The sequence below is a fragment of the Salvelinus fontinalis genome, chromosome 23 (assembly GCF_029448725.1).
Source record: "Salvelinus fontinalis isolate EN_2023a chromosome 23, ASM2944872v1, whole genome shotgun sequence".
Lineage (NCBI taxonomy): Eukaryota > Metazoa > Chordata > Actinopteri > Salmoniformes > Salmonidae > Salvelinus > Salvelinus fontinalis.
Window position 1 is genome coordinate 1,468,064 of NC_074687.1, and position 22,028 is coordinate 1,490,091.

The 22,028-nt window shown below is 45.9% G+C and overlaps 1 protein-coding gene across 1 annotated transcript in view; it reads left to right on the top strand.

Annotated features, from left to right (window-relative positions):
• The window catches only part of LOC129821558 (rootletin-like), a 98,976-nt gene that overhangs the window by 27,488 nt on the left and 49,460 nt on the right, over nucleotides 1–22,028 (top strand). The window contains exons 3-13 of the mRNA XM_055879220.1: nucleotides 7,115–7,243; nucleotides 7,400–7,477; nucleotides 8,249–8,319; nucleotides 9,526–9,691; nucleotides 11,411–11,517; nucleotides 11,753–12,073; nucleotides 12,812–12,980; nucleotides 15,952–16,116; nucleotides 16,307–16,455; nucleotides 19,332–19,481; nucleotides 19,585–19,741. Coding sequence (XP_055735195.1) covers nucleotides 7,115–7,243; nucleotides 7,400–7,477; nucleotides 8,249–8,319; nucleotides 9,526–9,691; nucleotides 11,411–11,517; nucleotides 11,753–12,073; nucleotides 12,812–12,980; nucleotides 15,952–16,116; nucleotides 16,307–16,455; nucleotides 19,332–19,481; nucleotides 19,585–19,741 — 1,662 coding nt within the window. The remainder of the gene's footprint in view (nucleotides 1–7,114; nucleotides 7,244–7,399; nucleotides 7,478–8,248; nucleotides 8,320–9,525; nucleotides 9,692–11,410; nucleotides 11,518–11,752; nucleotides 12,074–12,811; nucleotides 12,981–15,951; nucleotides 16,117–16,306; nucleotides 16,456–19,331; nucleotides 19,482–19,584; nucleotides 19,742–22,028) is intronic.

A 22,028-nucleotide genomic window follows, 5' to 3' on the forward strand; every position in this document is an offset into this window, starting at 1 on the left:
ACCAGACCTCAACACTGTATTCTAGTCTTGAGGGACCAGACCTCAACACTGTATTCTAGTCTTGAGGGACCTCAACACTGTATTCTAGTCTTGCGGGACCAGACCTCAACACTGTATTCTAGTCTTGCGGGACCAGACCTCAACACTGTATTCTAGTCTTGAGGGACCAGACCTCAACACTGTATTCTAGTCTTGAGGGACCTCAACACTGTATTCTAGTCTTGCTGGACCAGACCTCAACACTGTATTCTAGTCTTGCGGGACCTCAACACTGTATTCTAGTCTTGAGGGACCAGACCTCAACACTGTATTCTAGTCTTGCTGGACCTCAACACTGTATTCTAGTCTTGAGGGACCTCAACACTGTATTCTAGTCTTGAGGGACCAGACCTCAACACTGTATTCTAGTCTTGCGGGACCAGACCTTAACACTGTATTCTAGTCTTGAGGGACCTCAACACTGTGTTCTAGTCTTGCGGGACCAGACCTCAACACTGTATTCTAGTCTTGCGGGACCAGACCTCAACACTGTATTCTAGTCTTGCGGGACCAGACCTCAACACTGTATTCTAGTCTTGTTGGACCAGACCTCAACACTGTATTCTAGTCTTGCTGGACCAGACCTCAACACTGTATTCTAGTCTTGTGGGACCTCAACACTGTATTCTAGTCTTGCGGGACCAGACCTCAACACTGTATTCTAGTCTTCTGGGACCAGACCTCAACACTGTATTCTAGTCTTGAGGGACCAGACCTCAACACTGTATTCTAGTCTTGCTGGACCAGACCTCAACACTGTATTCTAGTCTTGAGGGACCAGACCTCAACACTGTATTCTAGTCTTGTGGGACCAGACCTCAACACTGTATTCTAGTCTTGAGGGACCAGACCTCAACACTGTATTCTAGTCTTGTGGGACCAGACCTCAACACTTTATTCTCGTTGGAGAATGGGTTGAGTTCTGGTCTTCTGGAGAAACCTACCATTTCTGGAGTCAAGGCTTTCTTTTAGGACGGACTCCATTTAGTGGACTGGTTGGTGGTTTGGTCGTTATACTGTTGGTCGACCCAGATTGTTTTAGTCGAGCAGTAACAAATATATATATATATATATATATATATATATATATATATATATATATATATATATATATATATATATATATACAGTTGAAGTCAGAAGTTTACATACATTGTAGCCAACTACATTTAAACTCAGTTTTTTACAATTCCTGACATTTAATTCTAGTAAAAATTCCCTCTCTTAGATCAGTTAGGATCACCACTCTTATTTTAATAATGTGAAATGTCAGAATAATAGTAGAGAGAATTATTTTTTTCAGCTTTTATTTCTTTCATCACATTCCCAGTGGATCAGATGTTTACATACACTCAATTAGTATTTGGTAGCATTGCCTTTAAATTGTTTAACTTGGGTCAAACATTTTGGGTAGTCTTCCACAAGCTCCCACAATAATTTGGGTGAATTTTGGCCCATTCCTCCAGACAGAGCTGGTGTAACTGAGTCAGCTTTGTAGGCCTCCTTAATCGCACACACTTTTCCAGTTCTGCCCACACATTTTTTATAGGATTGAGGTCAGGGCTTTGTGATGGCCACTCCAATAGCTTGACTTTGTTGTCCTTAAGCCACTTTGCCACAACTTTGGAAGTATGCTTGGGGTCATTGTCCATTTGGATGACCCATTTGCGACCAAGCTTTAACTTCCTGACTGATGTCTTGAGGTGTTGCTTCAATATATCCACATAATTTTCCTGCCTCATGATGCCATGTATTTTGTGAAGTACACCAGTCCCTCCTGCAGCAAAGCACCCCCACAACATGATGCTGCCACCCCCATGCTTCACGGTTGGGATGGTGTTCTTCGGCTTGCAAGTCTCCCCCTTTTTCCTCCAAACATAACGATGGTCATTATGACCAAACAGTTCTATTTTTGTTTCATCAGACCAGAGGACATTTCTCCAAAAAGTACGATCTTTGTCCGCATGTGCAGTTGCAAACCGTAGACTGGCTTTTTTATGGCGGTTTTGGAGCAGTGGCTTCTTCCTTGCTGAGCGGCCTTTCAGGTTATGTCGATATAGGACTCGTTTTACTGTGGATATAGATACTTTTGTACCTGTTTCCTCCAGCATCTTCACAAGGTCCTTTGCTGTTGTTCTGGGATTGATTTGCACTTTTCGCACCAAAGTACGTTCATCTCTAGGAGACAGAACGCGTCTCCTTCCTGAGCGGTATGACGGATGCGTGGTCCCATGGTGTTTATACTTGCGTATTATTGTTTGTACAGATGAGCGTGGTTCCTTCAGGCGTTTGGAAATTGCTCCCAAGGATGAACCAGACTTGTGGAGGTCTACAATTCTTTTCTGAGGATTTGGCTGATTTCTTTTGATTTTCCCATGATGTCAAGCAAAGAGGCACTGAGTTTGAAGGTAGGCCTTGAAATACATATTCTGACCAGTTTCCCAGTCCCTGCTGAGGAAAAACATCCCCACAGCATGATGCTGCCACCACCATGCTTCACTTTGGGGATAGGGTTCTCGGGGTGATGAGAGGTGTTGGCTTTGTGCCAGACATAGCATTTTCCTTGATGGCCAAAAAGCTCAATTTTAGTCTTATCTGACCAGAGTACCTTCTTCCATATGTTTGGGGAGTCTCCCACCTGCCTTTTGGCGAACACCAGACGTGTTATTTTTTTTCTTTAAGCAATGGCTTTTTTCTGGCCACTCTTCCGTAGCCCAGCTCTGTGGAGTGTACGGTTTAAAGTGGTCCTATGGACAGATACTCCAATCTCCGCTGTGGAGCTGTGCAGCTCCTTCAGGGTTACCTTTGGTCTCTTTGTTGCCTCTCTGATTAATGCCCTCCTTGCCTGGTCCGTGAGTTTTGGTGAACGGCCCTCTCTTGGCAGGTTTGTTGTGGTGCCATATTCTTTCCATTTTTTAATAATGGATTTAATGGTGCTCCGTGGGATGTTCAAAGTTTCTGATATTTTTTTATAACCCAACCCTGATCTGTACTTCTCCTCAACTTTATCCCTGACGTGTTTGGAGAGCTCCTTGGTCTTCATGGTGCCGCTTGCTTGGTGTTGACCCTTAGTGGTGTTGCAGACTCTGGGGCCTTTCAGAACAGGTGTATATATACTGAGATCATGTGACACTTATATAATGTCCACCTGTGTGCAATCTAACTAATTATGTGACTTCTGAAGGTAATTGGTTGCACCAGAACTTATTTTGGGGCTTCATAGCAAAGGGGGTGAATACATATGCACATTTTTATTTAAAAAAATTATAATTTAACAAGTTATTTTGTTCATTTCCCTTCACCAATTTGGACTATTTTGTGTATGTCCATTACATGAAATCCAAATAAATATAATTTAAATTACAATCTGAGAAAGTGAGAGGAGAATAGTTGGGTTAAGGATTTTCTCTTCTGGTTATCTAGATCTCTGGCATCCTCTTGAGGCATTTGTCCCATTTCATCAAACCTTAAATAATGCATCAGACAAGCTCAATGCATATAGTTGATTTGATTTAAAACGCATAGGGTGTGTGTACATACGGAGAAATACTTGTTTAAATATTTTGAACAGACAACTTTCGGTCGACCAAGATTTGTTTTAGTCAGGGACAGCCCTACTTTCTTTCAATCCATTTACACAACAGCCTCATAGACACAGGTCAAAAGTTTTGCGTCACTTAGAAAAGTCCTTGTTTTCCTTGAAAACAAACATGAAATGAGTTGCAAAATGAATAGGAAATATAGTTAAAACGTTGACAAGGTTATAAATAATGATTTTTAATTGAAATAATGGTGTCCTTCAAACGTGGCTTTCGTCAAAGAATCCTCCATTTACAGCAATTACAGCCTTGCAGACCTTTGGTTGTCAATTTGTTGAGATAATCTTAACAGATTTCACCCCATGCTTCCTGAAGCACCTCCCACAAGTCGGATTGGCTTGATGGGCACTTCTGACGTACCGTACGGTCACGCTGCTCCCACAGCAGCTCAATAGGGTTGTGATCCGGTGACTGTGCTGGCCACTCCATTATAGACAGAATACCAGCTGACTGCTTCTTCCCTAAATAGTTCTTACATAGTTTGGAGCTGTGCTTTGGGTCACAGCCCTACTTTCTTTCAATTCATTTACACAACAGCCTCATAGACGCAGGTCATTGTCTTGTTGTAAGAGGAAATTGGCTCCAATTAAGAGCCGTCCGCAGGGTATGGCATGGCGTTGCAAAATGGAGTGATAGCCTTCCTTCTTCAAGATCCCTGTTACCCTGTACAAATCTCCCACTTTACCACCACCAAAGCACCCCCAGACCATCACATTGCCTCCACCTTGCTTGACAGATGGCGTCAACCACCAAGCAGCCCCAGACCATCACATTGCCTCCACCATGATGACAGATGGCGTCAACCACCAAGCAGCCCCAGACCATCACATTGCCTCCACCATGATGACAGATGGCGTCAACCACCAAGCAGCCCCAGACCATCACATTGCCTCCACCATGACAGATGGCGTCAACCACCAAGCAGCCCCAGACCATCACATTGCCTCCACCTTGCTTGACAGATGGCGTCAACCACCAAGCAGCCCCAGACCATCACATTGCCTCCACCATGTTGACAGATGGCGTCAACCACCACAGCAGCCCCAGACCATCACATTGCCTCCACCATGCTTGACAGATGGCGTCAACCACCAAGCAGCCCCAGACCATCACATTGCCTCCACCATGACAGATGGCGTCAACCACCAAGCAGCCCCAGACCATCACATTGCCTCCACCTTGCTTGACAGATGGCGTCAACCACCAAGCAGCCCCAGACCATCACATTGCCTCCACCATGATGACAGATGGCGTCAACCACCAAGCAGCCCCAGACCATCACATTGCCTCCACCATGACAGATGGCGTCAACCACCAAGCAGCCCCAGACCATCACATTGCCTCCACCTTGCTTGACAGATGGCGTCAACCACCAAGCAGCCCCAGACCATCACATTGCCTCCACCATGTTGACAGATGGCGTCAACCACCACAGCAGCCCCAGACCATCACATTGCCTCCACCATGCTTGACAGATGGCGTCAACCACCAAGCAGCCCCAGACCATCACATTGCCTCCACCATGACAGATGGCGTCAACCACCAAGCAGCCCCAGACCATCACATTGCCTCCACCATGACAGATGGCGTCAACCACCAAGCAGCCCCAGACCATCACATTGCCTCCACCATGATGACAGATGGCGTCAACCACCAAGCAGCCCCAGACCATCACATTGCCTCCACCATGACAGATGGCGTCAACCACCAAGCAGCCCCAGACCATCACATTGCCTCCACCTTGCTTGACAGATGGCGTCAACCACCAAGCAGCCCCAGACCATCACATTGCCTCCACCATGTTGACAGATGGCGTCAACCACCACAGCAGCCCCAGACCATCACATTGCCTCCACCATGCTTGACAGATGGCGTCAACCACCAAGCAGCCCCAGACCATCACATTGCCTCCACCATGACAGATGGCGTCAACCACCAAGCAGCCCCAGACCATCACATTGCCTCCACCATGCTTGACAGATGGCGTCAACCACCAAGCAGCCCCAGACCATCACATTGCCTCCACCATGACAGATGGCGTCAACCACCAAGCAGCCCCAGACCATCACATTGCCTCCACCATGACAGATGGCGTCAACCACCAAGCAGCCCCAGACCATCACATTGCCTCCACCATGATGACAGATGGCGTCAACCACCAAGCAGCCCCAGACCATCACATTGCCTCCATCATGTTGACAGATGGCGTCAACCACCACAGCAGCCCCAGACCATCACATTGCCTCCACCATGCTTGACAGATGGCGTCAACCACCAAGCAGCCCCAGACCATCACATTGCCTCCACCATGACAGATGGCGTCAACCACCAAGCAGCCCCAGACCATCACATTGCCTCCACCATGACAGATGGCGTCAACCACCAAGCAGCCCCAGACCATCACATTGCCTCCACCATGACAGATGGCGTCAACCACCAAGCAGCCCCAGACCATCACATTGCCTCCACCTTGCTTGACAGATGGCGTTAAGGACTCCTCCAGCATCTTTTCATTTTTACTGTGTCTCACGAATGTTCCTCTTTGTGATCCGAACACCTCAAACTTAGATTCGTCTGTCCATAACACTTTTTTCCAATATTCCTCTGTCCAGTGTCTGTGTTCTTTTGCCCGTCTTAATCTTTTATTTTTATTGGCCAGTCTGAGATATGGCGTTTTCTTTGCAACTCTGCCTAGAAGGTCAGCATCCCGGAGTCGCCTCTTCACTGTTGATGTTGAGACGTGTTTTGTGGGTATTATTTAATGAAGCTGCCAGTTGAGGACCTGTGAGGCATCTGTTTGTCAAACTACACTCTAATGTACTTGTCTTCTTGCTCAGTTGTGCACCGGGGCCTCCCACTCCTCTTTCTATTCTGGTTAGAGCCAGTTTGCGCTGTTCTGTGAAGGGAGTAGTACACAGCGTTGTACGAGATCTTCAGTTTCTTGGCAATTTCTCACATGGAATAGCCTTCATTTCTCAGAACAAGAATAGACTGACGAGTTTCAGAAGAAAGTATTTGTTTCTGGCCATTTTGAGCCTGTAATCGAACCCACAAATGCTGATGCTCCAGATACTCAACTAGTCTAAAGAAGGCCAGTTTTATTGCTTCTTTAATCAAAACAACAGTTTTCAGCTGTGCTAACATAATTGCAAAAGGGTTTTCTAATGATCAATTACCCTTTTTAAAATGATAAACTTGGATTAGCTAACACAACGTGCCATTGGAACACAGGAGTGATGGTTGCTGATAATGGGCCTCTGTACGCCTATGTAGATATTCCATTAAAATCAGCCGTTTCCAGCTACAATAGTCATTTACAACATTAACAATGTCTACACTGCATTTCTGATCAATTTGATGTTATTTTAATGGACAAAAAATTTGCTTTTCTTTAAAAAACAAGGACATTTTCTAAGTGACCCCAAACTTTTTGAACGGTAGTGTAACTAACTCTCTGTCTCTGTCCCCTTGGTTAGCTGTCCCAGTCCCTGGACCCGTCCCTGTGTGTTCCTCTGCGTCTGGACAGTGAGTTGAGAAGGAAGATGCGAGATGGCAGAGAGAGGGAGGCCCGGCAGGCTCTACTCATCCACAAACTGCAGAACAAGGTCAGGGTTGAAAGGGTTGGCGCTGTGGGGCTATAATGGACTTGTTTTAACAGCATAAAGTCGTCAGCGACTGAGCAGAATTGACGCTCTTAAACATGGCAAAGAAAATAATTGTTGCTCTCTTGTTTACACTGTGATCATACGGTCTGTTGTCAGGTGCTGGAATACCGGGATCGCTGTCAGGGTTTGGAATACCAGGTGAAGACTGAAGAAAGAGAGCTCCTGAAACGCGAGGTTAGAGGGGAAATCTATCATTTGATGAATCCTTTATTTAACCAGGTCAAACCCATGAAGATATCTCTTTTTCAAGGGAGTTCTTGATGAAGCTGTAGTTATTTGAATCTGCACGTCATCAGAGAGGAAGAGGCGACACGAGTGGGATAAAACAAAATCTGTCTTTTCCAGCAGGTGGCGTTGTTTCGCTCACCAAGCGATAAGATGAAAGAGTGTCGAATTTGTTTAAAAAAATAAAATATTAATATCTTATTTGATATGTGTGGCTTATTTGATCGAATATAAGTTTTGTAATGATTAGGTTGTTACGAGTGTACTGATATAATTGTGACATCTTGACAACACTTTATATCTGCGTTGTGCCTGGTCGTCACTAGGTACCACAGACACAAAGTCAGAAACCCATGCTATTTCTACAATTTATTTTATTAAAATGTGATTTTAAACCCTGACCACACTGCTAACCTTACGCCGAACCTTAAATTAAGACCTACAAGCAAAATGTTTGTTTTTATGACTTTTTAGGATGTAGCCATTTTGAATTTGTGGCTGTGGTAACTAGTGGAATCCATTGTGCCTGTTGTTCACACCTATATCTGCTCTCTCATTGGCTAGAATGGTCCCACCTGATCTCGCCTCCTCCCGACTGCCTTCCATTTTGTAAATCATTTTTTCCATTGTTAGAGCAGCCACTACAGTATCCGGTCAGTATAATGGATAATCTGTGATATCAGTTAATTTAGTGTTTTGTCTTCTTCTGTTGTTGTGCAGAGGAGGATCAGGAATGAGCACAGTGACTCCTTAGAGAGCGCCCTCATCAGGCTGGAGGAGGAACAGCAGAGGTGGGTGTGGGACACATCACGTGTTAAACAGACACAGAAGCTCAAACTGCGTATGAGTTGAATAAATCACAGTTAAAGAAAATGTCAGAGTTGGAAATGTTGTTAACTGAGGTAGAGGGTTGTCAACAAACACTCTTTTCAGACCAGGTAGCTGTTCGTCTTTCCAAAGTTAAGACAGAACTTCATTTATTGAAAAGACAGAGACCAGAGAGATGTGAATACATCACTAATTTAGCTTTTATTACGAAAGGTAAGAAAGCCACCCTGTGTTCTCACTCGCCGCGTTCCCCGTGTTCTCACTCGCCGCGTTCCCCGTGTTCTCACTCGCCGTGTTCCCCGTGTTCTCACTCGCCGTGTTCCCTGTGTTCTCACTCGCCGTGTTCTCACTCGCCGCGTTCCCCGTATTCTCACTCGCCGCGTTCCCCGTGTTCTCACTCGCCGTGTTCCCCGTGTTCTCACTCGCCGCGTTCCCCGTGTTCTCACTCGCCGCGTTCCCCGTGTTCTCACTCGCCGCGTTCCCCGTGTCCTCACTCGCCGTGTTTCCCGTGTTCCCCGTGTTCACCGTGTTCCCCGTGTTCTCACTCGCCGCGTTCCCCGTGTTCTCACTCGCCGCGTTCCCCGTGTTCTCACTCGCCGTGTTCCCCGTGTTCTCACTCGCCGCGTTCCCCGTGTTCTCACTCGCCGCGTTCCCCGTGTTCTCACTCGCCGCGTTCCCCGTGTTCTCACTCGCCGCGTTCCACGTGTTCTCACTCGCCGCGTTCCACGTGTTCTCACTCGCCGCGTTCCCCGTGTTCTCACTCGGCGCGTTCCCCGTGTTCTCCTCCTATGTTTGATAAATACCGACATTAAACTGTTCATCTCTAGACTTACCCAAATGGGTCCACACGGACCAAAGCGGGTTTGTTATATACTGACTGTGTTAAACTTTTTCAACTTGTATTTATGTAATTTTCCTAAATGTTTAGTTTCTTTTCGAGTGGCAGCTCACATGTAAATATGATATGAACTGCCTATTAAATTATAGGAATTTGTATATAGTACCTGTAACCCACACCCACGAAAAACAACTATATACTGTATATATTTTACAATCAATATAATAAGGTACCTTGACAAGATGGTGACGCTCTATTCCCTTTGGGTGTGTTTGGGTGTGTTTGGTGTGTTTGGGTGTGTTGGGTGTGTTGGGTGTGTTTGGGTGAGCAGGAGTGTAGGGCTGGCAGATCTGAACTCTCTCCTTCGTGGCCAGCTCAGCCAATCAGGCCAGGTAAATGAAGCACTGAGAGAGGACCTTTGCAAACTGACTACTGATTGGTCCAAAGCCGTGGAGGAGGCGGGACTGAGGGAGATGGAGTGGCAGAAAGATAACGAGGTAGACTGATTGACAGACTGAATAGGAGATGTGTTTCATTCTTGTTTCATGTTTCCTAAATTACCGGAGCTGTTTCATCATGCGGACCCTCTCTTCTTCCTGTCTCTCGTCCCCTCTTGTCTCTCGTCCCTTCTTGTCTTTCGTCCCCTCTTTTTTCTCGTCCCCTCTTGTCTCTCGTCCCCTTCTTGTCTCTCGTCCCCTCTTGTCTCTCGTCCCTTCTTGTCTCTCGTCCCTTCTTGTCTCTCGTCCCTTCTTGTCTCTCGTCCCTTCTTGTCTCTCGTCCCTTCTTGTCTCTCGTCCCTTCTTGTCTCTCGTCCCTTCTTGTCTCTCGTCCCCTCTTGTCTCTCGTCCCCTCTTGTCTCTCGTCCCCTCTTGTCTCTCGTCCCCTCTTGTCTCTCGTCCCCTCTTGTCTCTCGTCCCCTCTTGTCCCTCGTCCCCTTCTTGTCTGTCGTCCCTTCTTGTCTCTCGTCCCTTCTTGTCTCTCGTCCCTTCTTGTCTCTCGTCCCTTCTTGTCTCTCGTCCCTTCTTGTCTCTCGTCCCCTCTTGTCTCTCGTCCCCTCTTGTCTCTCGTCCCCTCTTGTCTCTCGTCCCCTCTTGTCCCTCGTCCCCTTCTTGTCTCTCGTCCCCTCTTGTCTCTCGTCCCCTCTTGTCTCTCGTCCCCTCTTGTCTCTCGTCCCCTCTTGTCTCTCGTCCCCTCTTGTCCCTCGTCCCCTTCTTGTCTGTCGTCCCTTCTTGTCTCTCGTCCCTTCTTTTCTCTCGTCCCTTCTTTTCTCTCGTCCCCTCTTGTCTCTCGTCCCCTTCTTGTCTCTCGTCCCTTCTTGTCTCTCGTCCCTTCTTGTCTCTCGTCCCTTCTTTTCTCTCGTCCCTTCTTTTCTCTCGTCCCCTCTTGTCTCTCGTCCCCTTCTTGTCTCTCGTCCCTTCTTGTCTCTCGTCCCTTCTTGTCTCTCGTCCCCTCTTGTCTCTCGTCCCCTCTTGTCTCTCGTCCCCTCTTGTCTCTCGTCCCCTCTTGTCTCTCGTCCCCTCTTGTCTCTCGTCCCTTCTTTTCTCTCGTCCCCTCTTGTCTCTCGTCCCCTCTTGTCTCTCGTCCCCTTCTTGTCTCTCGTCCCCTCTTTTCTCTCGTCCCCTCTTGTCTCTCGTCCCCTTCTTGTCTCTCGTCCCCTCTTTTCTCTCGTCCCCTCTTTTCTCTCGTCCCCTCTTGTCTCTCGTCCCCTCTTGTCTCTCGTCCCCTCTTGTCTCTCGTCCCCTTCTTGTCTCTCGTCCCCTTCTTGTCTCTCGTCCCCTCTTTTCTCTCGTCCCCTTCTTGTCTCTCGTCCCCTCTTGTCTCTCGTCCCCTCTTGTCTCTCGTCCCCTCTTGTCTCTCGTCCCCTTCTTGTCTCTCGTCCCCTCTTTTCTCTCGTCCCCTTCTTGTCTCTCGTCCCCTCTTGTCTCTCGTCCCCTTCTTGTCTCTCGTCCCTTCTTGTCTCTCGTCCCTTCTTTTCTCTCGTCCCCTCTTGTCTCTCGTCCCCTCTTGTCTCTCGTCCCCTCTTGTCTCTCGTCCCTTCTTTTCTCTCGTCCCTTCTTTTCTCTCGTCCCCTCTTGTCTCTCGTCCCCTCTTGTCTCTCGTGCCCTTCTTGTCTCTCGTCCCCTCTTTTCTCTCGTCCCCTCTTGTCTCTCGTCCCCTTCTTGTCTCTCGTCCCCTTCTTGTCTCTCGTCCCCTCTTTTCTCTCGTCCCTTCTTCAGAGACTGACCGGTCATGTAGACCGGGGGCAGGGTCATCTGATGTCCATATGGGGAGATGTGGTCACTTTGAGACGACACTGTCACACCATGAAGACTGCCACTGACAGGTAAAACTGATGCCTGGAAAACATTTCAAAGCAGTATCTTCAAAACTCTATCTCTACGGTTGTGTCTGAAGTGGCACCCTACTCCCTATATAGTGCACTACTTTTGACTCGAGCTCTGGTTAAAAGAGCCCTATGCCTCTGGTCTAAAGTAGTGCACTGTATAGGGATTAGAGTGCCATTCTGGACGTACTTCTGGTATATAGTTGATAATGATTGTTGTTTGTCCCATCCACAGGGACCTCTGGGAGCTTAGAGCTGAGTTCTCTCGTCTGTCTTCCTCTCTCCTCTCCCACTGTGGTTCAGTGGTGTCTCTATCTCTACGTCCCAGTGACCCTACAACCAACCTTCCTCCTGCTCCCCGCTCTGCCTCCGCCCCACCCCACTCCTCCACCCTGGGCTCACCTCCTCTCTCCTCCACCCTGGGCCCTCTCTCCTTGCAGGATCTGGACCACGACCATAAGGAGAGGGAGAGAGAGGAGAGAGAGAAGGAGAGAGAGAGGGAGCTGACAGAGCTCAGAGCCCTCTATGAAGCTGAGACCCTGCATCTGAATAACAGGTCAGACTAAAATGTTACTCCAGTCCTAAAGGGGGCACCCTGCCTTTCCTGCCTTCACCACCATCTGAGAACACTACTCACTGCTTTGGATCTGGCTCTCCCTTTGACCGGGGGGCTCTCCCTTTGACCAGGGGGCTCTCCCTTTGACCGGGGGGCTCTCCCTTTGACCGGGGGGCTCTCCCTTTGACCGGGGGGCTCTCCCTTTGACCAGGGGGCTCTCCCTTTGACCAGGGGGCTCTCCCTTTGACCAGGGGCCTCTCCCTTTGACCAGGGGCCTCTCCCTTTGACCGGGGGGCGTTCCCTTTGACCGGGGGGCTCTCCCTTTGACCAGGGGCCTCTCCCTTTGACCAGGGGCCTCTCCCTTTGACCGGGGGGCTCTCCCTTTGACCGGGGGGCTCTCCCTTTGACCGGGGAACTCTCCCTTTGACCAGGGGGCTCTCCCTTTGACCGGGGGGCGCTCTCCCTTTGACCGGGGGGCTCTCCCTTTGACCGGGGGGCGCTCTCCCTTTGACCGGGGGGCTCTCCCTTTGACCAGGGGGCTCTCCCTTTGACCAGGGGGCTCTCCCTTTGACCGGGGGGCTCTCCCTTTGACCGGGGGGCTCTCCCTGGGAACAGGGTGTCATTTGGGACACAGCCTTTGTCTCTGCCTCAGACATGATACATCCTGTTTCTCGTTGTCTGGAGGTAGACAGGGTTGTTTCTGCACTCCTCCAACCGTCCTCCTCTCTGCTTCCACAGGATCTCAGAGTTATCTCGTACCATTCAGGATCAAAAGATAGAAGGACTGGAGGAGGAGAGGAAGATGGAGCGAGGGATGGCTTTGGAGAAGAAAGAGGAGAGAGAAAAGGAGAGACAGACAAACACAGAGAGAACTCTAGAGTGTGTCTATCAGGCCGTTCTAAAACTGGTAAGACTGACCAATCAGATCAGAATATACAGGTCTATCAGGTCGTTATAAAACTGGTAAGACTGACCAATCAGATCAGAATATACAGGTCTATCAGGCCGTTCTAAAACTGGTAAGACTGACCAATCAGATCAGAATATACAGGTCTGTCAGGCCGTTCTAAAACTGGTAAGACTGACCAATCAGATCAGAATATACAGGTCTGTCAGGCCGTTCTAAAACTGGTAAGACTGACCAATCAGATCAGAATATACAGGTCTGTCAGGCCGTTCTAAAACTGGTAAGACTGACCAATCAGATCAGAATATACAGGTCTGTCAGGCCGTTCTAAAACTGGTAAGACTGACCAATCAGATCAGAATGTTCGGTGCATTTGGAAAGTATTCAGACCCCTTGACATTTTCAACATTTTGTTACGTTACAGACTCATTCTAAAATGGATTAAATGTTTGTTTTCCTTCATCAGTCAAGACAATACTCCATAATCACAAATACTCCATAATCACAAAGCCAAACAGGGTTTTTATAAATTTTTGTTAATTTATAAAAATACAAAAAATGAAATATCACATAAGTATTCAGACCTTTTACTCAGTACTTTGTTGAAGCACCTAAGGCAGCGATTACAACCTCAAGTCTTCTTGGGTATGACGCTACAAGCTTGGCACACCTGTATTTGGGGAGTTTCTCCCGTTCTTCTCTGCAGATCCTCTCAAGCTCTGTCAGGTTGGATGGGGAGTGTCACTGCACAACTATTTTCAGGTTTCTCTAGAGTTGTTCGAATCGGGTTCAAGTCCGGGCTCTGGCTGGACCACTCAATGACATTCAGAGACTTGTCCCGAAGTCACTCCTGCGTGGTCTTGCCTGTGTGCTTATGGTCGTTGTCCTGTTGGAAGGTGAACCTTCGCCCCAGTTTGAGGTCCTGAGCGATCTGGAGCAGGTTTTCATCAAGGATCTCTCTGTACTTTGCTCCGTTCATCTTTCCCTCGATCCTGACTAGTCTCCCTGCCACTGAAAAACATCCCCACAGCATGAAGCTACCACCATCATGCTTCACCGTAAAGATGGTGCCAGGTTTCCTCCAGACGTGACGCTTGGTATTCAGGCCAAAGAGTTCAATCTTGGTTTCTTCAGCCCAGAGAATCTTGTTTCTCCTTTAGGTCCTTTAGGTGCCTTTGGCAAACTCCAAGCGGGCTGTCGTGCCTTTTACTGAGGAGTGGCTTCCGTCTGGACACTCTACTATAAAGGCCTGATTGGTGGAGTGCTGCAGAGATGTTTGTCCTTCTGGAAGGTTCTCCCATCTCCACAGAGGATTTCTGGAGCTCTGTCAGAGTGACCATTGGGTTCTTGGTCACCTCCCTGACCAAAGCCCTTCTCCCCAGATTGCTCAGTTTGGCCGGGCGGCCAGCTCTAGGAAGAGTCTTGGTGGTTCCTAACTTCTTCCATTTCAGAATGATGGAGGCCACTGTGTTGTTGGGGACCTTCAATGCAGCAGAAACGTTTTGGTACCCTTCCCCAGATCTGTGCCTCGACACAATCCTGTCTCGGAGCTCTACGGACATTTCCTTCGACCTCATGGCTTGGTTTTTGCTCTGACATGTACTGTCAACTGTGGGACCTTATATAGACAGGTGTGTTCCTTTCCAAATCATGTCCAATTAATAGAATTTACCACAGGTGGACTCCAATCAAGTTGTAGAAACATCTCAGATGATCAATGGCAACAGGATGCACCTGAGCTCAATTTCTAGTCTCATAGCAAAGGGTTTGAATACTTATGTAAATAAGGTATTTCTGTTATACATTTTTTATAAATTTGCTAAAATGTTTTCGTTTTGTCATTATGGGATATCGTGTGTAAAAAAAAAAAGAAGAAAATATTTAATCCATTTTACAAATCCATTGAACAGTAGTTAAAACACTGCATAGAAATGAACACACCCAGCCCACTGTATTAGTCCATTATAATAGCCTGTTTAATGTTATAAATGAACACACCCAGCCCACTGTATTGGTCCATTATAATAGCCTGTTTAATGTTATAAATGAACACATCCCACTGTATTGGTCCATTATAATAGCCTGTTTAATGTTATAAATGAACACATCCCACTGTATTGGTCCATTATAATAGCCTGTTTAATGTTATAAATGAACACATCCCACTGTATTGGTCCATTAGAATAGCCTGTTTAATGTTATAAATGAACACACCCCCCAGCCCACTGTATTGGTCTATTATAATAGCCTGTTTAATGTTATAAATGAACACATCCCACTGTATTGGTCTATTATAATAGCCTGTTTAATGTTATAAATGAACACACCCAGTCCACTGTATTGGTCCATTATAATAGCCTGTTTAATGTTATAAATGAACACACCCCCCAGCCCACTGTATTGGTCCATTAGAATAGCCTGTTTAATGTTATAAATGAACACATCCCACTGTATTGGTCCATTATAATAGCCTGTTTAATGTTATAAATGAACACACCCAGTCCACTGTATTGGTCTATTATAATAGCCTGTTTAATGTTATAAATGAACACATCCCCCAGCCCACTGTATTGGTCTATTATAATAGCCTGTTTAATGTTATAAATGAACACATCCCACTGTATTGGTCTATTAGAATAGCCTGTTTAATGTTATAAATGAACACACCCCCCAGCCCACTGTATTGGTCCATTATAATAGCCTGTTTAATGTTATAAATGAACACACCCCCCAGCCCACTGTATTGGTCCATTATAATAGCCTGTTTAATGTTATAAATGAACACACCCCCCAGCCCACTGTATTGGTCCATTATAATAGCCTGTTTAATGTTATAAATGAACACACCCCCCAGCCCACTGTATTGGTCCATTATAATAGCCTGTTTAATGTTATAAATGAACACACCCCCCAGCCCACTGTATTGGTCCATTATAATGGCCTGTTTAATGTGGTTGTTTCTCTTGTCCAGTCCAAGGTGCTGAGCTCCCAGAGTCTGGATGGACAGAGTAGCAGTAGCCCTACTCTGTCCAGTGATTGGTTAGGACCAGACCTGTTGACTCGAGGGCTCACCCAGGTGCTGGCTGTATTGGCCCAGGCTGAGACCAACCTGCTGTGGCGGCACCAGGAAGTACAGGTCTGTTGATGACGTATATCTGTCCCGCTGTTCCGATTGGCTGTTTGAAGACAGCACCCAGCAGGCCAAGCGTGTTCTACTGATGTCATTTCAACCTGTTTTTTCCCTCCTGAGTAGCGAAGATATCTCTTCCTGTTTCACCGTGAACTAGTTAAGAACAAACAACCAACCAGTGTCCATGTCCCTTCAGGAGGCTGCGGCGAGCCTGCGGAGGCTGGCTGAGGAGAGGGCAGGGCTGGAACAGAGAGTCAGACAGCTGGAGACGGACACAGAGGAGAGGCAGAAACAGAGCCTGCATGAAGGACAGGAGCTCACGCACATACAGGACATGTTACTCAGGTAAGACATACAGGATGTTACTCAGGTAAGACATACAGGATATGTTACTCAGGTAAGACATACAGGATATGTTACTCAGGTAAGACATTCAGGATGTTACTCAGGTAAGACATACAGGATGTTACTCAGGTAAGACATACAGGATGTTACTCAGGTAAGACATACAGGATGTTACTCAGGTAAGACATACAGGATGTTACTCAGGTAAGACATACAGGATGTTACTCAGGTAAGACATACAGGATGTTACTCGGGTAAGACATACAGGATGTTACTCGGGTAAGACATACAGGATGTTACTCGGGTAAGACATACAGGATGTTACTCAGGTAAGACATACAGGATGTTACTCAGGTAAGACATACAGGATGTTACTCAGGTAAGACATACAGGACATGTTACTCAGGTAAGACATACAGGATGTTACTCAGGTAAGACATACAGGATGTTACTCAGGTAAGACATACAGGATGTTACCTTTTTAAGACATACAGGATGTTACTCAGGTAAGACATACAGGATGTTACTCAGGTAAGACATTCAGGATGTTACTCAGGTAAGACATACAGGACATGTTACTCAGGTAAGACATACAGGATGTTACTCAGGTAAGACATACAGGATGTTACTCAGGTAAGACATACAGGATGTTACCTTTTTAAGACATACAGGATGTTACTCAGGTAAGACATACAGGATGTTACTCAGGTAAGATATTCAGGATGTTGGGATGTTACTCAGGTAAGACATACAGGATGTTACTCAGGTAAGACATACAGGATGTTACTCAGGTAAGACATACAGGATGTTACTCAGGTAAGACATACAGGATGTTACTCAGGTAAGACATTCAGGATGTTACTCAGGTAAGACATACAGGATGTTACTCAGGTAAGACATTCAGGATGTTACTCAGGTAAGACATACAGGACATGTTACTCAGGTAAGACATACAGGATGTTACTCAGGTAAGACATACAGGATGTTACTCAGGTAAGACATACAGGATGTTACTCAGGTAAGACATACAGGATGTTACTCGGGTAAGACATACAGGATGTTACTCGGGTAAGACATACAGGATGTTACTCAGGTAAGACATACAGGATGTTACTCAGGTAAGACATACAGGATGTTACTCAGGTAAGACATACAGGACATGTTACTCAGGTAAGACATTCAGGATGTTACTCAGGTAAGACATACAGGACATGTTACTCAGGTAAGACATACAGGATGTTACTCAGGTAAGACATACAGGATGTTACTCAGGTAAGACATTCAGGATGTTACTCAGGTAAGACATACAGGATGTTACTCAGGTAAGACATACAGGATGTTACCTTTTTAAGACATACAGGATGTTACTCAGGTAAGACATACAGGATGTTACTCAGGTAAGACATTCAGGATGTTGGGATGTTACTCAGGTAAGACATACAGGATGTTACTCAGGTAAGACATACAGGACATGTTACTCAGGTAAGACATACAGGATGTTACTCAGGTAAGACATACAGGACATGTTACTCAGGTAAGACATACAGGATGTTACTCAGGTAAGACATACAGGATGTTACTCAGGTAAGACATACAGGATGTTACTCAGGTAAGACATACAGGATGTTACTCAGGTAAGACATACAGGATGTTACTCAGGTAAGACATACAGGACATGTTACTCAGGTAAGACATTCAGGATGTTACTCAGGTAAGACATACAGGACATGTTACTCAGGTAAGACATACAGGATGTTACTCAGGTAAGACATACAGGATGTTACTCAGGTAAGACATTCAGGATGTTACTCAGGTAAGACATACAGGATGTTACTCAGGTAAGACATACAGGATGTTACCTTTTTAAGACATACAGGATGTTACTCAGGTAAGACATACAGGATGTTACTCAGGTAAGACATTCAGGATGTTGGGATGTTACTCAGGTAAGACATACAGGATGTTACTCAGGTAAGACATACAGGATGTTACTCAGGTAAGACATACAGGATGTTACTCAGGTAAGACATACAGGATGTTACTCAGGTAAGACATTCAGGATGTTACTCAGGTAAGACATACAGGATGTTACTCAGGTAAGACATTCCGGATGTTACTCAGGTAAGACATACAGGACATGTTACTCAGGTAAGACATTCAGGATGTTACTCAGGTAAGACATACAGGACATGTTACTCAGGTAAGACATACAGGATGTTACTCAGGTAAGACATACAGGATGTTACTCAGGTAAGACATACAGGATGTTACTCAGGTAAGACATACAGGATGTTACTCAGGTAAGACATACAGGATATGTTACTCAGGTAAGACATACAGGATGTTACTCAGGTAAGACATACAGGATATGTTACTCAGGTAAGACATACAGGATGTTACTCAGGTAAGACATACAGGATGTTACTCAGGTAAGACATACAGGATGTTACTCAGGTAAGACATACAGGATGTTACTCAGGTAAGACATTCAGGATGTTACTCAGGTAAGACATACAGGACATGTTACTCAGGTAAGACATACAGGATGTTACTCAGGTAAGACATACAGGATGTTACTCAGGTAAGACATACAGGATATGTTACTCAGGTAAGACATACAGGATGTTACTCAGGTAAGACATACAGGATGTTACTCAGGTAAGACATACAGGATGTTACTCAGGTAAGACATACAGGACATGTTACTCAGGTAAGACATACAGGATGTTACTCAGGTAAGACATACAGGACATGTTACTCAGGTAAGACATACAGGATATGTTACTCAGGTAAGACATTCAGTTTCTGTTGCTGCTGTTGTTTGTTGTTGCTGTTAATGTTGATGTTGTTTGTTGTTGATGTTGTTTGTGTGTCAGTGAGAGAGAGATGGTGGGCTCCCTGAGGAGTCAGCTGGAGGACGAAGAGAGACAGAGTGAGGAGAGGAGGAAGGAGAACGAACGCCTGAGACTGGAGAGAGAGAGAGAGGAGGAGCAGAGGAACGAGCTGGAGAGCGAGAGGCAGAGACGGTACCTAGTCCAGGTTACTGTAAAGTTACTGTAAAGTTACTGTAAAGCACTTTTTTGACAACTGTTGATGTACCACGGGCTTTATAAACCATTTGATTGACAGGTTGGAGGCTGACCTGGTAGAGAGTGCCCATCTCAGTGAGCGTGAGGCCTGTATCCGCATGGAGCTGCATGTTCTACAGGGAGCGCTGCAGAGAGAACAGCTGGACAGGGAGAGGGCAGAGGAGGAAGCTGCTGATGCTAAGGATGCTCTAAGCAAGGTACTACTATCACCTCTGACCTCTAACCTCTGAGTCTTTGATTGAATCTGACACATGATCGGTGTATTTCGTCGGCCTTTGTTTACATGATTGGTTAGGATTCGGCGCTCTCACCGCCGCGGCCCGGGTTCGATTCCCGGTCAGGGAATATGCCTTCAAGGGCGGCAGGTAGCCTAGTGGTTAGAGCGTTGGGCCAGTAACTGAAAGGTTGCTGGATCAAATCCCAGAGCTGACAAGGTGAAAATCTGTCGTTCTGCCCCTGAACAAGGCAGTTAACCCACTGTTCCTAGGCCGTCATTGTAAATAAGAATTAGTTCTTAACTGACTTGCCTACTTAAATAAAGGTTAAATTAAAAAATATATATATTAAAAATGTTGTTGTTGTTTGTTGTTGATTTTGAGACAGCATGTGGTATTTTAATATTTTAGTATACATCTTTCATATTAATGCGTAATTCCTGATGTTTTTTAAAGATTACTCACAAGAAAGAAGCGTATCTCTGTGAAGTGTTTACGTAGAGTTAACGTAGCTCAGAGTACCACAAGCTTTTTATTTCAAAGCCTTTTCCATTTAATCCAGCTCGTGTCATGCTAATTTAATCCAGCTCGTGTCATGCTAATTTAATCCAGCTCGTGTCATGCTAATTTAATCCAGCTCGTGTCATGCTAATTTAATCCAGCTCTTGTCATGCTAATTTAATCCAGCTCGTGTCATACTAATTTAATCCAGCTCGTGTCACGCTAATTTAATCCAGCTCGTGTCACGCTAATTTAATCCAGCTCGTGTCACGCTAATTTAATCCAGCTCGTGTCATGCTAATTTAATCCAGCTCGTGTCATGCTAATTTAATCCAGCTCGTGTGACGCTAATTTAATCCAGCTCGTGTCACGCTAATTTAATCCAGCTCGTGTCACGCTAATTTAATCCAGCTCGTGTCACGCTAATTTAATCCAGCTCGTGTCATGCTAATTTAATCCAGCTCCTGTCACGCTAATTTAATCCAGCTCGTGTCACGCTAATTTAATCCAGCTCGTGTCACGCTAATTTAATCCAGCTCGTGTCACGCTAATTTAATCCAGCTCGTGTCACGCTAATTTAATCCAGCTCGTGTCACGCTAATTTAATCCAGCTCGTGTCACGCTAATTTAATCCAGCTCGTGTCACGCTAATTTAATCCAGCTCGTGTCACGCTAATTTAATCCAGCTCGTGTCACGCTAATTTAATCCAGCTCGTGTCACGCTAATTTAATCCAGCTCGTGTCACGCTAATTTAATCCAGCTCGTGTCACGCTAATTTAATCCAGCTCGTGTCATGCTAATTTAATCCAGCTCCTGTCACGCTAATTTAATCCAGCTCGTGTCACGCTAATTTAATCCAGCTCGTGTCACGCTAATTTAATCCAGCTCGTGTCACGCTAATTTAATCCAGCTCGTGTCACGCTAATTTAATCCAGCTCGTGTCACGCTAATTTAATCCAGCTCGTGTCACGCTAATTTAATCCAGCTCGTGTCACGCTAATTTAATCCAGCTCGTGTCACGCTAATTTAATCCAGCTCGTGTCACGCTAATTTAATCCAGCTCGTGTCACGCTAATTTAGCTTTTTGTGACCCGCGGAAACAACTTTGCAGACAACGACCACAACATGTCAAATCCTAAAAAAATGACTGTTAACAGAGCTCAGTGCTTATTATGGGGTGTAATAGGTTACAGCAGAGCTCAGTGCTTATTATGGGGTGTAATAGGTTACAGCAGAGCTCAGTGCTTATTATGGGGTGTAATAGGTTACAGCAGAGCTCAGTGCTTATTATGGGGTGTAATAGGTTACAGCAGAGCTCAGTGCTTATTATGGGGTGTAATAGGTTACAGCAGAGCTCAGTGCTTATTATGGGGTGTAATAGGTTACAGCAGAGCTCAGTGCTTATTATGGGGTGTAATAGGTTACAGCAGAGCTCAGTGTTTATTATGGGGTGTAATAGGTTACAGCAGAGCTCAGTGCTTATTATGGGGTGTAATAGGTTACAGCAGAGCTCAGTGCTTATTATGGGGTGTAATAGGTTACAGCAGAGCTCAGTGTTTATTATGGGGTGTAATAGGTTACAGCAGAGCTCAGTGTTTATTATGGGGTGTAATAGGTTACAGCAGAGCTCAGTGCTTATTATGGGGTGTAATAGGTTAAAGCAGAGCTCAGTGTTTATTATGGGGTGTAATAGGTTACAGCAGAGCTCAGTGTTTATTATGGGGTGTAATAGGTTACAGCAGAGCTCAGTGCTTATTATGGGGTGTA